This window comes from Theobroma cacao, chromosome 9 (assembly GCF_000208745.1).
Source record: "Theobroma cacao cultivar B97-61/B2 chromosome 9, Criollo_cocoa_genome_V2, whole genome shotgun sequence".
NCBI lineage: Eukaryota > Viridiplantae > Streptophyta > Magnoliopsida > Malvales > Malvaceae > Theobroma > Theobroma cacao.
This window is the reverse complement of record NC_030858.1, coordinates 14781218-14797450: the sequence shown is the minus strand read 5'-3', so window position 1 is coordinate 14797450 and position 16233 is coordinate 14781218. Positions and strand designations below refer to the sequence as shown.

General features: G+C 33.8%; 2 protein-coding genes across 2 annotated transcripts; both read right to left on the bottom strand.

Annotated features, from left to right (window-relative positions):
- LOC18589345 (valine--tRNA ligase, mitochondrial 1) lies at window positions 2427-11126 on the bottom strand. Its single transcript, XM_007014275.2, has 21 exons — window positions 10620-11126; window positions 10449-10517; window positions 10248-10310; window positions 9974-10143; window positions 9803-9875; window positions 9662-9727; window positions 9494-9577; window positions 9269-9346; window positions 9038-9121; window positions 8808-8887; window positions 7989-8046; window positions 7611-7913; window positions 7309-7479; window positions 6263-6462; window positions 5545-5947; window positions 5200-5451; window positions 4563-5063; window positions 4307-4413; window positions 4056-4155; window positions 3031-3179; window positions 2427-2856 (listed from the first exon to the last, which is right to left on the bottom strand). Exons 1-21 carry the CDS (start codon window positions 10620-10622, stop codon window positions 2688-2690), a joined length of 3183 nt encoding a protein of 1060 aa, XP_007014337.2. The 5' UTR covers window positions 10623-11126; the 3' UTR covers window positions 2427-2687.
- Window positions 11596-15551, bottom strand: LOC18589344 (probable 18S rRNA (guanine-N(7))-methyltransferase). Its single transcript, XM_007014272.2, has 9 exons — window positions 15222-15551; window positions 15048-15123; window positions 14866-14949; window positions 14709-14764; window positions 14557-14613; window positions 13265-13314; window positions 12989-13141; window positions 12177-12312; window positions 11596-12018 (listed from the first exon to the last, which is right to left on the bottom strand). The coding sequence occupies exons 1-9, from the start codon at window positions 15318-15320 to the stop codon at window positions 11854-11856; spliced, it is 876 nt and encodes a 291-aa protein (XP_007014334.2). The 5' UTR covers window positions 15321-15551; the 3' UTR covers window positions 11596-11853.

Sequence of the window (16233 nt, the reverse complement as noted above, 5' to 3'; positions counted from 1 at the left end):
AACTACCTTTTCCTTTTCCTTTCCCATTCCTTCTCTCAATTTCCTTCATTCTCTCGAGCTTTCACTTATCAACTTTCTTAGTTTCAACTTTCAAGCACCCTTGAATTCAAGCTTTCAAGCTTTCAAGGTTTGTCAGTTTCAAGCTTTCAAGTCGATTTGTCGATTTTAAAGCTTCTCGACTTTTGACTCTTAGTTTAAGGTTTAGGTTAGGTTTCACTCTCGGTGTATCATTGTCCCTCGATTTCAGATGGTCAAAATTTTAGGGGTTAATGGCTCTGGTGAGGATAGTGGTGGGTTTAGGGTTTAGCCATTGTTTAGGATTAATTATCAAGGTTAGGGAGAAATGAAATCCAAAAGCCTGATAGTCCCCTCTAATGCCATTTGACTAAAAAAGCCACGTGGCATTTCTTTAATTACCAATTTTTATTCAATTTAGTCCTCGTATACTGAATTTTTATCTAATTTAATCCCTATACTCTAAATTTTTTCTTCAATTTAATCCTTTTGATTTTTTTGGACGAAAATTTTTTTCTTGGTTTGACACGTGGCATAACCGTTTTAAATATGGTTGGGTGATGTGACACCCTAACATGTTGACGTGATAGTCCCACATTAGCGTGTCAATCACATTTCGCAACCATGTCAACGCTGATGTCATCTCTTTTAACGCCAAAATTGAATGTCATTAAGAAAGAAATTAAATTAAAGTAATTCCTAAAATTAAAAAAATTAAATTACTTTGATTTTAAGTACAGGAACTAATTTGAACAAAATGTGAGAGTACAAGAACTTTTAAATTCTTTTTCTCTCTAAAAGACTTCTTGTACAATATCTGCATATCAACATATATAGATTCTTGACTCTTGTTAGTTCTCTCTCAAAGGTTACTCAAGGCTCCTTTGGTTATTGTTTGGTGTCTTTTCTTATGAAAATCATGAAGGAAAGCCTTAGATCACCAAGCACATCACCCTTTCATCAACTTTTTTCTCCCATAATTCATAATCTTATTATTTGTCTACCCTGTCATACACCCCTTATTCTTGAGTTATGGTTGTAGACAAGTATATTAGTGTTTTTAAGATATTACAATAAGCCAGAAACTAGAACCTAAAAGACAGATAAATCACACCTTGGATACTTTGAAAGCGATGCATCTGATTGGTATAGACATGCAAGGTTTCTTCATTGTTGGAGAGATTAAAAAAAATAACATTTAAGAGGAAGTTGGAGAGAAAAGAAATTATTTTTATATTTGTAGTATTGTTTTAAAAAATTATTAATATTATAATTTCAAATTCTTACAAATTTTAAGTTCACTTTTATAATGAATTGACATCATCTGATGATTTGATAATGTATGAAAATTATACAGTGTTAATGCACATAAGCATTTGATTCATTGATTGGTGTCTGATTTCCTACTTAAAGAGTAAGATTTAAATCTCCTTCCTCTAAATTAAAAAAAAAACGACGTTAATGCATCAAATATAAATCTTTAACCTTATTTGTACGAGTTTTGACCTTTTTAATTCATATTGTAAGCTAGAGAAATTAATAGGTGATTGACAATCATTTTCATAATTCTAACCTAGAGAAATTGATAGGCGATTGACAATCATTTTCATACGTAAAATGACAATTGTGTATGACTAAATTGAATTATTTATGAGATGACAAAGAGTTAGCTCTCATTGCATAACTTTATATCATATCGTATGTTTGTATTGAGTTTATTTTTTTTGAAAAATATTGAAATGATTTTTAAATGTCTTTATGTTGCCCTCCTTGATTTTGTAACTTCATCTATGTTACCCTACTTGGTTCTAGAAAGGAATTCATTTATTATTAATTACAAATTTTGACAATTATCGGTTACAAAAGGTATTTTTGTTGTGACTAGCCTTGTTTTTTTGTAATTAAGCAATATAATTAATTTATACAATTTTTGTACAAATGAAAAATTAAATCATTATTAATTATTAAAAAAATTGTGTAAAATATAATTTTTTTGTACAAATGTAATGTTGAACAAAAAATAATAAAAGTGTTTAATTTAATCTTTATACGATAAAATTTTATTCAATTTAATCCCTGTATTATAAAATTTTATTCAATTCAATTCCCATACTTTACAATTTTATTTAATTTAATCTTTATATTTTATAATTTTTATTAATTTGACCTCGTAGCAATTTTTTTTTTCAAACAAAATTTCAAAAAACAATTTTTTAACCTAACACATCAACGCCACATCATTATCTAACATATCAGTGCACGCCATTAATGGTCAATTTCAACAATCAATTTGACCAGAGTTCAACAAAAGGACTTGGATTGCACAAAATTTTAAAATAGAGACTAAATTAACCATTTTTGAGATAAAAGGACTAAATTGACAAAAACCTATAATACAGAGTCTTTCGGAGTACTTTGACCAAAATTTTCTATAGAGATGTTACCAAGAACTTGAAATCCTAAGCACATTTCTAACCATAGATTCTGAATGAAACTTTCATTAAAAAAAACCTCTTAATACACCTAACTGAGAAATCTTGCATGACAAACGTGGCGTGCATCAGGAAAAACCCACTAACTGCTCAAAATCGACAATGTATTGATGAGGTTTAGAATGTAACAATCGTTGCATAGAAAAACGATGTATAACGGAGAAACTCAAGAGGTCATCCTCACTTTCGCTGCTCCGCTTCAAATTCCATTCGTTCACTTTCTTTTTTGAAAAATTCAAATTCTTGGAGAAGTTTTGCCAGCTTTGTAGCATTCTCTTCTTGGATATGAGTTGGAACCTTTTCTTGATACACAGATGCATTCATTATCTTCATCAACTTCTCCTGCTGCCTGTTACAATCATCAAATTTCATCCTTTAAACCATTTACTTATTGCACCACCACACAAGTAAAGACCACTGAAACAGTAAATTCTGGCAACTCTCTTGCTATGTTGACATCTATCAAATCAAAGATGAACTCAAGTATACATGCATATATCATTCTTAAATAGATAGCACTTACTTCAGTATTTCATCCATCTTGCTCTTGATCTTCTCACGTTCTGCTTCTGCGTTTAGAGCTCCGTGAACCTTCAGATAAACTTTAAGGTGTTCATTGACATTCTCAAATGCACATCCAGCTGGAGCCTCATCTACACCACTCAGTAGAACCTGCAGAATTGTCATTTGCAAAACTTAAAAATCACTCTAAACATTAACCACAAAATCATCTGAAATTCTGAATTGAAACTGATGATTAGACCTGGCAATTTTAGACACAACACGTTAACACAACACGAGAATACACGGGATTAAACACATTTGAGTTTAGCCTTACGTTTTTCGTATCTAATCGTGTCTGACACGTTTAAGACACGAAAATTTTCTTGTCTTAACATGTTAGACACGAGTAACACGTTTAATAAATCGTGTTAATCGTGTTATCGTGTTTTAATTGTGTTATCACTTTTAAATGTATATACATGACACATTTATCAACTTGTTAAAAATTAATAGTCAAAGGCTGTTTTAGCCTTACTTATATAATTTTAAACAATTATTTTAATAAGATTTTTAAATTTTATAAAGATAATAATACAATTATGTCATGTCCAAATCTTAATTTTAAATTTTGTTTTGCTATATTTGATGTTCTTGTTATTTTGTTTTGTTATAATTATTTTTATAATTATTGATTTCAAATTTAAATGCTAAAATTATATTTAATTATAAATATTTTTATTTAATTGTGTTAAACGTGTTAAACATGTTAAACATGTTAATCGTGTTATTAATCGTGTCGTGTCATGTCGTGTTATACGGTTATTAAACATATACGTGTACATGTTTCAAATTTAAAATACAAATAGTATTCGTGTCGTCTTCGTGTTTAACCTTAATGTGTTTTGTGTCTAATCGTGTCTGACATGTTTAAGACATAAAAACACGAATTGCTAGGTCCACTAATGATATCCATTATTCAATATGCTGCAATATATAACAAGCATAAAAAACAGTAACCCATAATAGAAAGATTGTTTAAAATACCTTTAATGATGATAACGTGGCAAGGGTTAAGATCTCTAATTCACAAGATCTAATGATTTCTGCGACTTCCTCACTTTGACAGAATGCAAAGGCAGGTAACCTGAATCAAATATATTAATCAAATTTAGCTGTTATTGATCATGTGACTTAAAATAAGAAATGGACATATAGATGCTGTAATTTATATCAAGGCAATCAAAAGATGCTTCTGTAAAAATTAAAACTAAAAGAAAGAAGCATCACATATTTACCTTTCATTCTTCTGCTTAGCAAGCAGCTCTGCTCTAAGTGACCTAAAAGACCTTACAGTGGACTCCACCAGGTCCATTTCATATTCCACCCTTTCATTTGTCCAACTCTGCAAAGGGGAAAAAATACCACCCATTTCACAAAAACTGAAATTAAACATAAAACTTTTACAAATACTTTGTTCCCAGTCAGCATGATTTTCAGTTGTCAGGTTAACCAAAGCCAAGAGAAGTATTAGCTAAATGAATCTTGGCTTACCTCCATTGGTGATGGGAATTCACATATCATTATAGATTCTTTCCTTGTGTGGCTCTTGACTCCTGGAAGACGTTGCCACAGTTCTTCTGTAACATGTGGCATAAATGGATGAAGCAATCGCAGGCCGCTTTCCAAACAAACCCAAAGAGCATCTCGTGCAGAACTCCTTTCAGAGGAAAAGGCTGGATTATCACCAGCAAAGTAAGGCTTGATTGCTTCAATGAAAACATCGCAGAATTGATACTGCCACCATGAATACACACTGGTCGCAGCATCTGAGAATTCGTATGCATTTAATGACATTACGGTTTTTGATATAGCCTTGTTCAACACTGAGAGTATCCAACCACAACTGAAAGGCATTGTCCCCAGATTTATGGTTGGTGGAGGAGTATAGTCATCTGGAAGTTTACTCATAGCAAAACGAACAGCATTCCATAATTTGTTACACCATTGACGATAGCCAACCACTCTTTGGATATCCAAATTTATTTTATCTGACTAAAATGAGAAAATAACCAAAAAAAAAAAAGTTAGCTGCCAGATGCAGGCTCACTTGAGAAAAATTCAGGATGAATATAAATTTTAATGTGAGTGGAAATAAATCATAATGGAATAAGCACACAGAAGCATGAACCTGAGCAGTGTAAGAAACAAGAGCAAACCGGAGAGCATCTGCACCACATTCAGCAATACCATTGGGAAAATCTTTCACCTGCCCTGCTTTGGCGGTGGCCAGCTCATTAGGATCCAAGTTACCCTCCTCCAGCCTCTTGTGAAGACCTTCAAGTGATACTCCATTTATTACTTCAAGAGGATCTATTACATTTCCCAAAGACTTCGACATCTTACGCCCATGTGCATCTCGGATCATAGGATGCAAGTAAACCTGAAAAAATGAAAATAATCAAGGAATCAATAAAGAACCAGAAGCACCATCGAAAGAGTGCTGTATATAATTTAGGACAAATATTGCACTCACCTTCCTGAATGGTATGTCACCTCCCAACGTAATTCCCAACATAACCATTCGAGCAACCCAAAAAAAGAGAATGTCATGCCCAGTTTCAAGGACTGAAGTTGGATAAAATGCTTTTAGATCATCTGTATCATCCGGCCATCCCAACACAGATAATGGGAATAGACCAGAAGAAAACCAAGTGTCAAGTACATCAGGATCTTGCAACATCTCAAATTTCTTCCCAGGAAATTTCTTCTTAACTTCCGCTAGAGCCTGTTCCTCATTTCTAGCAACCATCCAGTGATCATTATATGCACCAAGTTCCTTCATTTCATCATCTTCCAGTGTCACATACCATGCAGGAATACGGTGACCCCACCAAAGCTGCCTTGAAATACACCAATCACGTATGTTCTCAAGCCATCTGCAATGATTGGAACCTATTACTCATGCTATGCGGCCAATATAATAAGATTATATAACCGAATTATAATAGAAATTTAACCCCTGCCATTGAGCCATTTCCATAGAAAGCAACAAGAGTTATTAATCTAAAATTTGTAGAATCTGTAGTTTCCTTCATCATTTTTTTTAGGCTTTGCTTAATCAAATGCTGCAGTCTAGATCAAATATGAGAATCTGACAACGTCCAACACAAAAAGTCACAATACTCTGGGCAAGATTTATGTATCCTATGACACATTGGCAGCAAGTGAAAAAAAAAATACTAAATGGGTACCTTTTCCATTCAGCAGTATACTGCTTTGGAATGAACTCAAGCTTCCTGTTTTGATCATCCATGGCTGCATCAAGAGCCTGCTTCGCCATGCTACTGCAGTTAACATACCACTGGGCCTTTATCATTGGCTCCACAACATCATTACTTCTTGAACAAAGGCCAAGTCGCATCTCATTATTTTGAGCTCCTCTATACAATTTCTAATGATAAGAAATATAGTAATGAATTTGAGATCTAGCACGTGTGAAATAAGAAATTATTTAAGGCCAAAAATGATGCATATACGTGCATAGAATAAGGTGACAAATTGCACTGGCTTACAGCTTAAAGATTTTACATGATTCATATTAAACACCCACCCGACCAAAAAGAATGTATGTGATTTACAGCATACATGATGCCATGATGCACAACATTGACTGGATTTTAGATTTCTTTTCCTTGTTTCAGGGTTTTTTTAATCATGCAATAACAAATCAAGCCTTCTTTAATCCCATAGAACCATCAATGTCTTATTTTCATCCAAAGACTGACGACATTTTCTTTTCTTGGGGCTAAAGACAACTCAAACCACAATTTACAGTTTAAATAAAATTAAGCAATAATTCTACTTCTCAATTTGCAACTCTTCAATAGCAAAATGTCTACATCAGAAGTAATGCTGAAATCCCAACGGTTCAGAATAGGAGCCATAAATCCAGATGCAATCAACATAACCCTCCCTTCTAGCAACTTCCTTCTAGGCATGTTAGTTATTCTTATTTAATTATTTATTTTTGCTGGGGCTGGGGTTTACCAAATATGTGATCCTAAGTAGAGAGCAAATGTAAAACATGATCATCTAGCACATCCAGCACAGTATGAAAAGGCTCTATTCTTTTTATGTTTGGCCCCCACAGTGGGGTGTAAGGAGGGTAGCACACCCATAATCAAGAAATATAACTATCCATACCACTGCAGCAGAGAAAATGATATTTATAAAAATTGCATGATCTCAAACTGAAAGACAAGTCTTCCCAGATACAGATCAATGATATCAAACATACCTTCTTCTGCAATGCTTCAATCACAGCCTCACGAGCCTTAAACCGTGGCATTCCAGCAAATTCTGGTCCACCATTGCTATTTATTTTCCCGTCATCAGTAAAAATGTTAATAAATTCAATATTATGGCGCTTCCCAACCTCAAAATCATTTGGATCATGAGCTGGAGTTATCTGTACAACATTGAAGACAATGAAAACAAAAATCAAACAAAACATGAAGACAGTGAAAACCAAAAGCAAACAAAACAAGAATTGAAAAACATATAACTATTGCATTTCAAAGTCAACAATTGAACTTTTACCTTAACTGCACCAGTTCCAAAACTCGGATCAACTAGAATTGCATCACAGATTATTGGGAGTTTTCTCCCATTGAAAGGATGAACTGCAAATTTACCATGCAGATGACTGTACCTCTTGTCATGCGGATGAATAGCTATAGCTGTATCACCAAGCATTGTTTCCACTCTTGTAGTAGCAACAACAATTTCACCCAGCTCTCCCTCCAAAGGGTAAGCAAATGATGTCAATACACCAAACTCCACTGGCTTTTCGTAACCAGGGACCTTTAACAAAGTCCTTTCTTTGATGTCTGTATAATCTACCTACAAACACCAAGCAAATTCAAGATATGCAGCAGAAGATGCGGAAACAAAAATAACCTAAAGAAAATGACTTACCTCAATATCAGAAATAGCAGTTCGCAAGCCACAATCCCAATTCACTAACCTTAGATCCCTGTAGAAGGCATAGAGAAATTTAAGAGGCAATGTAATGATAAAGACAAAAGCTTATGAACAATCATAAAATATAAGAATTTTTGTTTTTGGAATAACAATATATAAGATTTAGTACAGTGAAAAAGATATAACCAGTTAAAGCATGAAGATATCGTACAGCAATTCCCTTCGATGAGAAAAGACTTGCATAACACTTGCCATTCATCAGAAAAATGAAATCAACCGGAAACAATTTCTTAAAAGAGTTTTCTTCAGAAACTCAGCACCATGAGTACCATGGAAATATATTAAAAAACCATGACAAAGAAATCCAGAGTTCTGGGTTAGCTTTTTGATGTAATATGATTGTTTCATAAACATATTTGAATCTTGTCTGTTTGATTTATTTTCACTAGAAAGGGGAAAAAGGCACAAAAGATAGAAGAGGATGAAAGAAATCTTTTTTTATTTTGGTTATCTGTTGTCAGGTTACGTAAAGAAAGTGATATAATAAACTAGCAAAAGAGAAAAGATCCTAAAATTTCTTTTCTTTCCCTTCTACTGCCTATTACCATGCCCACCCCCCCCCCCCCCCCACTCCCCCCTGGGTAATGTTTATGCTGTTGGGATTCTATTTTTCTTAACACTTTGAGTTATACAGGGTACCTAAGTAAATTCAAGATTTACCGCAATTGTTTGTTGTATTAACCTATAAGTTGCAGCTAAGAAGCTCTAAGTTATGAAGTCTTATAATAAAGTATGTTCCCATGTAAAGCATACCTATAAATAAGACCCTCCTCATAAAGACGACAAAAGGCTTCCGTCACAGCCTTCGACCTCTTCTCATCCATTGTAAAGCACTGAGAAAAGTAAATAAGAATATAAGAATGAAAAGCAGCAAGAAACACGAGAAGCATATCAATAAAACAACCAAAGATGAATTTAACCATATAGCCAATAGCCAATATAAAGAAACAAGTTTTACACTTAAGCATGTCATTATGTTTTACCTCACGAGACCAATCAAGGGAGGCACCCATTCGCCTTTGCTGTCTCAGAATGGTACCACCGTACTCAGTCTTCCACTTCCAAACCTAATGATTATGAGATCAACAAAACCACAAGAATTTTACATTTGGATAGGAAAATTAATAAGCTCCAACTTGATTTCAGGGTTCAAACTCAGTAAAACTTTCAGAGCTAACACTTTTTAAAAGGCATGGGTTCAGAGCTAAACTCACTTCATTTACAAATTCCTCACGACCAACATCATGCCTCGTTAAGCATCTTTCACGCATTAGCTTTTTCTCCACAACCACCTGAAACATTTTACATTAGAGTAACTTCAAGTCACCCTTGTATATGACAAGCAAAGGGGAAAAGGGAGTAATTAAGTACAATGCAAAATTAAAAAGAAATGAATCTTAAGTTTCAACTGATCCAATTAAATACTAAAGGAACTCAACCTGTGTAGCTATCCCAGCATGGTCCACACCAGGTACCCACAATGCATTATATCCAGACATTCTTCTCCAGCGAATCATTGTGTCCTGCATGCAATAAAATTCACACAAATGAAATAAAATGTAAAAGGCACGAAGCAAAAATACAGTAGGAGCATTCTACTGTGCAACCTGTATGGCACTTGTGAGGGCATGGCCAATGTGTAGGGCCCCAGTCACATTTGGAGGAGGAAGAACCTACAAAATGAGTCCAGTTATTAAAGAACCACAGATTTAGGTTTAAAAAATGGTAAATTCCAATTAGACTCATACAATCACAAATGGTGGTTTTGAGCTGCCTGCATCAGCCTGAAAAAACCCTGATTTCTCCCACCACGCATACCATCTAAACAAACAGAGACAAAGAATGCATAAGTTAAAAAAAAAAAAATTAACTTTGAAACCAAACTAACAATCATCTATCAAGTGAACTTCCACACTTACGACTTCTCCACAGCAGCTGGACTGTATTGTTTGGCCATCTGAGAAGAGAGTCTCTTTTTCTCACCCAAAGGAGTATCTGGATCCACAAAATCCTGTGGATTCTCCTCATCGGCTTCTCGCTTGACATTTTTCTTTGCACTCTTTTTCGGAGCATTCGATCCTTGTTGTGCCTTGGACAAAAATACAACAAATGATTTTAAAATTGCTAAAACCAAAACTAACCGCATATACAACACAGTTTCACAAGTTAGTAAGCAGAGTTTCTTGCTGCTACCTTAAGTTTGGCCAACTCAGCTTTTTCAAGGGCCTTGAGTTTCTTCAGTTCCTTCTCCCTCGCCTATCGTACAAAAATGAAGTAGGATTAAAGAAGGACACTTGAGACCAATCCAGATTGGTATGATTATAAACTTAAATTGAACATTTCATAGTAGAAAATGAAGTAAAATGGAAAAGAAAAAATAAAATAAAAAAAGACTTTTTCTTCTTTCTTCTTCTTGCGTTCAAGGTCTTCTTCAGTCTCAGGCTTCTTATCGGGTTGCTGAGACTGCAAATTCAACAAGAAAAGAAAATCAATGAAACAAGAGATTTTTGCGATTGATCAAAAGCAATGGAAAAAAAAAGGTAACGAGATTTATTAAGTAGTAACCATGGCTGCGATGCGAAGGTGAGAGAGCGAGAGAGAACGGCGCCAACAAGGGTTTTAGTCTGCTCAAAGAGAGTTTTTGATGCTTTAGCTTTGATGCGTACAACAAGTAAGCGTTTCGACAAGGGGAATTATCGTGGTGTAAGGTTAATGGGCCAAGACAAGGTAAACCCACCTGCTAGTGTTCAAAACGGAATAATTACTGAAAATGTTTGTTTTTCCTATTTTACCCTTAATTAAATTGTCTTTTTTTTTATATATACAAAAGCACCGACAACGGGCAACCTGGAAAAAAGGGGTGTAGGAAACCCTCCATCTGGCCAACCATCAGTGGTTAGTTTAGGTCAGATACCTCCAGTTGCAGGCGAGAAGGTAGAGAAGGTGAGGGAGGTGTCGACAAGTTGCCGCGCCTAATTCGACGCGAGCTTGGCTGTCTCCGGTCTCAGCAGTCCTGATCCAGCCATCCAATGATGTTTTTGCTGCTGCTGGCGGCCTCCTCTCTCTCACTCCCACTTCTCCATACTCTCTCCTAAAACTGAATTTTCAAAAGGACAAATTTGTAATTTTCATTCTCTTAGTGGTTTATATGAAGGGTTACTTTTATTACTTTCCATATAATTTTGTTTTACTCAAGTGCATTATATGTTACCATTGATTTTTTTATTTTTTAAATAATAATTATTATGTATAAATTATTAAATTTCTAAAAAATATAAAATAATTTTTATAAAATTGAAAACATACAATTACTTATTTTAATTATTTATTAATTAAAAGTGAATATTATTAATTCAACACTACAAAATTAATAAATACATTTTTCCAATGAACTAAAATTTTTTTATACATTTGCAAATTAAAATTAATGATCAAAAAATTACGAATTGCAATATTCAATTGGTAAAGATTAGAAAAAACACAACAGGATAGGCAGAACATGCCTGAATCAAAATCTGAAATTCTCTTGCAACAAATAAAATTTTCGTCGGTAGAGAAGATGAATTTCCATACACTTGGTTCCTAACTTTACATTAAAACAACAATGCTACATATTGGATACTGACTACATGAAAAGGTAAATGCAACCAAAGCTTTTGGCTTTTTGTACCATATTCCCTTAAATATTTAAACAAACAAACAACATCTTAAGTAACATGTCAACAAATAGACGGCAAAACTTATAGAACCCCTCCCCGTCACAAAGGCTTTAGATATAATACTAATAATAATGTAGCCATCAGAAGCGAGACTTCCGTTTCCGAGCTGTGTATTTGGTGTCTGGGGGCACAACATTACCTTTCCTTCTCATCTGTTCCTTCTTCCTCAACACCCATTCTCTGCCCTTGCCTCTCTTGTTTATTTTCTGCTTTTTCCTCGGTCTGTGCCTGTCTGAAATGCAAACCTGCAAGAACCCCAAAAATACCACAACACTCATGAATAAGCACAAAATAATAATCATAGTGCATGCCATTTATCTATTTATTTATTGCTGTCTTTTCTAGAGAAAGGGAAAGCCTTGACCAGAAAAAGGGTATTAGAGTGTGTGATATGATAACTCACCGTCCGATTTTCTTCATCTCCGCTGCTCTCATCATCAGAGCAACTTTCTCCATCTTCACCTTTTCCATTAGGAATGGTTGTGCTGAGGGATGGTGGACCACAAGTGAGGACAAGGTATTCTTTTCTACTTTTGGTACTGGAAGAAAATTATCGTCACGTTAGAGTGGCACAAAAGACATCATGAAAATACCAACCTTTCAATCTATTTAACAAACAGGATGTTGTATTGGAGCTTTCCTATGTGGTTTTAGAATATTTACTAAAACTCATAAATGCATAGTTTCACTAAAATTACATTCCATTCATTAGGAGAAATAGAAGCTTCCCTACACCACCAAAGAAGATAGATTTTAATAGATGGTCGAATGTAATATAAAGAAAAATGAAAATGCAAAGTATGGGAAATATATAAGATAAAAAGAAGCAGAATACTAACATAAATATGCACAAAAGGACAATATAGCATAAAATATAACCAGTAATAATGAGATGTTATTTCATGCAATACATTCCTTCGCCTTACAGGAAGCCAAACAAATGGGGAATGAAAATCTTAATTCATTTAAACAAATGACGCAAATCAAATGGTCCACTGAGATACATAAACATGTCAATCTAAAACAAGTTCATTGACAGTGAGCAAAGGCACAGAAGGAAGCGTATGCTTTCATGGAATATAGACATCTCTTAGTACCTATGATAACTGCCTTTAACTCCAAGTATCCCTCCCCCTAAGCATGCACACAGACACAATAAAAAGAAGGCAATTTTAGAGCCCATCATAAAATTACTCACATAGAATTACGTCATACCTGTGTGGGAAATCAACAACCACACCACCAGCAAATCCAGCACGCATTGCATAACTCAAAATCAGCTCATGTTGGGCTAGATTTTCAGGATATACTTGGAGCACTGCTCTTGCTCCCCTCGCTAAGCATCTATATAATGATCCGAAAAAAGCCCTAAAAAATTATGAGAATTATCAAAACACAATAACATGGCCAAAATGCATATTCAATTTGCATGTATCGATGGTATGTCTTTTTTGGTTCATGAAAATTAAGAAGATAAGAACCACAACATACTTTAATCTCAATCTTGGCTCATGAGAGGACTTGTCAGCATTGCATAACCACTGCATGGCAGAGCAACATAGGGAAAAAAAAATGAGCAAGCCAAAAATGCTTCATCTACTTTGCTTGTAACCTATGTGTATACAAAACCAATTCGAAGAAAACAGCTTATGAAGGTTCTGAAAAGTTGAAACCATTGGTGATCATAAGTTGCAGGCTTAAGTCACATTTATTCCTCCATTCATTTCTACAAATATTGAAGGGAAGTTTTGCACAAAAAAATATCAATATTCCAACTCATTAAAAGTTCAAGAAAAATAATTATTTCTTTCTTCACAAATCACCAAACTACATTTCAAAGACTTTTACTGCAAAACCATGAGGAGAAATTATACACTTAATCGCAGGGATGTAATCAAATTTAATACTAGAGTAAATACTTTACTTGATAATAATCCAAACTTAATTGCTCCTCTCATCATTCATAAATTTAAGACACAAAAACAAACAAATCGTAATCTGCACTCTCACCCTATCCCTATGTTTTATTTGTTGACCATACATGGACCCTCAAGGTTATTCCGACAGGCGTTACGAAGTTAACCTCTTTAACAACAATAGTAAAATAGCCTTGAATTTTTATGATAAGGGAAAACAATAGCCTGGGTGTTTTTCTCTTTCATTAAAAGGATAACCTTATAATGCACACTACTAACAAAGGAAATCTCATAAATAAATACTTAAAATAGAATCACAAGTAACTTTTAGGCAAAAGCAAAACAAGTGTGAAAGTGCCATTCACCTAGAAATGATTACTTCAATGAACAAATTCATGCACAAAAATTAAAGCAACGTTTCAAAATATGACAACAAAAAAAAGCAACATTTGAGATCTTTAAACATATAAAAAACAATAAGGAGATAATAACATAAAGAGGCGTTGGAGTGTTAACTACAGGTATAACACCATTGCTAAAAATTTCTCTTAAGGAAACCAAAATTATCTAGTTGTCAAAGCCACATTAAAGGCATAGCTAATTTGTACACTTTTTTCTCTTCCCAAACGTATGAAAAAGTTTCAAGTGTAAATCAATCTACTAGATATATACAAGGAAAACTCCTGCTTAATTAAAACAAGTAAAATTCTAAAGTTAAGGACTAAGAATAAAATAAGACAAAGAAGACAACAATGAACTCAGTCAAGAACTCAACAAAAATGTTTAAAGTTATAATTTTATATAATTCAATAGATTTGACAACAAATTATTTAAAAGGGTGAAGCAAAATATGAACCAAAAGCATACCTGAACAGCGGAGATACTTATAGCCCCATCGATAACTCCAGGACGAAGTCCTAAACCCTGAAAAAAAAATATTATAATAAAGTGTTTATTTTCAGAAAGATATATTCATATCATCATTTTAATTTGAAAAGCTTGAAATTGTTGGCAAATACCTGACCCATATCACCAAGTAATAAGTCACCCTCTACCTCTTTTTCCAGCGCAACATCTGGAAATAGAAAAAGAAAAAAAACTCTTACATTCATTTCCTTTTAGAAAATAAATGAGCACCATAAAAGTAAGTTTCCACAAATTTAAAATTTAACTTACTCAGCATCGACTGAGAAATATCTAAACCAACCCATTGGTGTCCATTCTCAGTTATTGTTTCCCCACTAAGCCCTGATCCACACCCTAAAATAAAAACAAATTACTCAAAATTAAAAGTCAAAACTTATGCATAATTTATTGTTTAATATTAATATTTATATGGAGAGAGACTAAATATGTACCGATATCAAGGAGCAATCTGGGGACTCCATCATCAGGCAAAGCGAGAAGCTCCAGCGCTCTCTCAGAAAGCTTCGTCTATTTTTCAAGAACCCGATTTTTTAAAACTTTGTAATTTCAACAGGTAATAAATTGCTACCAAAAATTAAAAGAAAATTATTAAATTTCAAGTGAACCTGAATTTCGGCAATACGAGAAGAGGAAGTGTATTTTCGAGCCTCAGTATCGTCGTAGAAAATCTCGGGCGGGGCTTGCAACTCGGGCCGACTCGACATCTCCTTCACTCACTTCACTCACCCGTTTCTTACTTTTCTTTTCTTTTTGTAAGAGTAAGTTTCGGTGAAAAAGGAGGGAAAAGAAAGGCAAAAGGGGTAAGAGAGAAGGAGACGGTGGCGGTAGGAAAACCGGCGACAGCAGCGTGAGGGAAGCCGAGAGTGTGAAAAGGGCGGCTGGAGTTTTGGAGGTTAAAACATGAAGAAGATGAGAACGGCCCTTTTCGAGGGCTTGAACCTTTAAACCCTGTGTTGGCCCAATGATCCAAAAGATTAAGGAAGAAAGCCCCAAAAGAAAATTGAATTTCTTGAACAAATTTTCATTGACAGGGTTGCCAAATAAGGAATACTGACGTGGAATTTTATTCAATAAAATCTATTTTTTGTTATAATTTATTCGATACATTATTTAAATTCAAATATCAAAAATTACCAAACATATAGATTTTTTTCATAAAATTTTGAATTCAAACATTTATTAGTCTCTCTTTTCTTTTTGAATTTAATCATAGTCCAAGGACATATATATATATATATATGCTTAGAACTATTAGAACGCATTTCTTCAATAGAATTTCTTTTTTTTATTTTAAATTTATTTTAAAATAAATAATTAGAATAGATTATAATAACTTTGAAAACAAAAAACCATTCATAAACTAAAAAAATAATTGATATATTTCAATGAAATTTATTTTCCCATCTTATTTTAAACATTTTACTGCATTTCACTATAAGTAGATAGTAGATAGCTCTAAAAAAATAATGACCTAAAATGCAATTGGAAGAGCACTAGATTATAGAATATTTCTTAATATTTTACTATCTATTGTCTACTATATAATAAGTCTCATGTACTGAGAGCTCTAGAGTTTGACACTTTTGTTGATCTTTTGATGTTTTCATAGGAGTATTT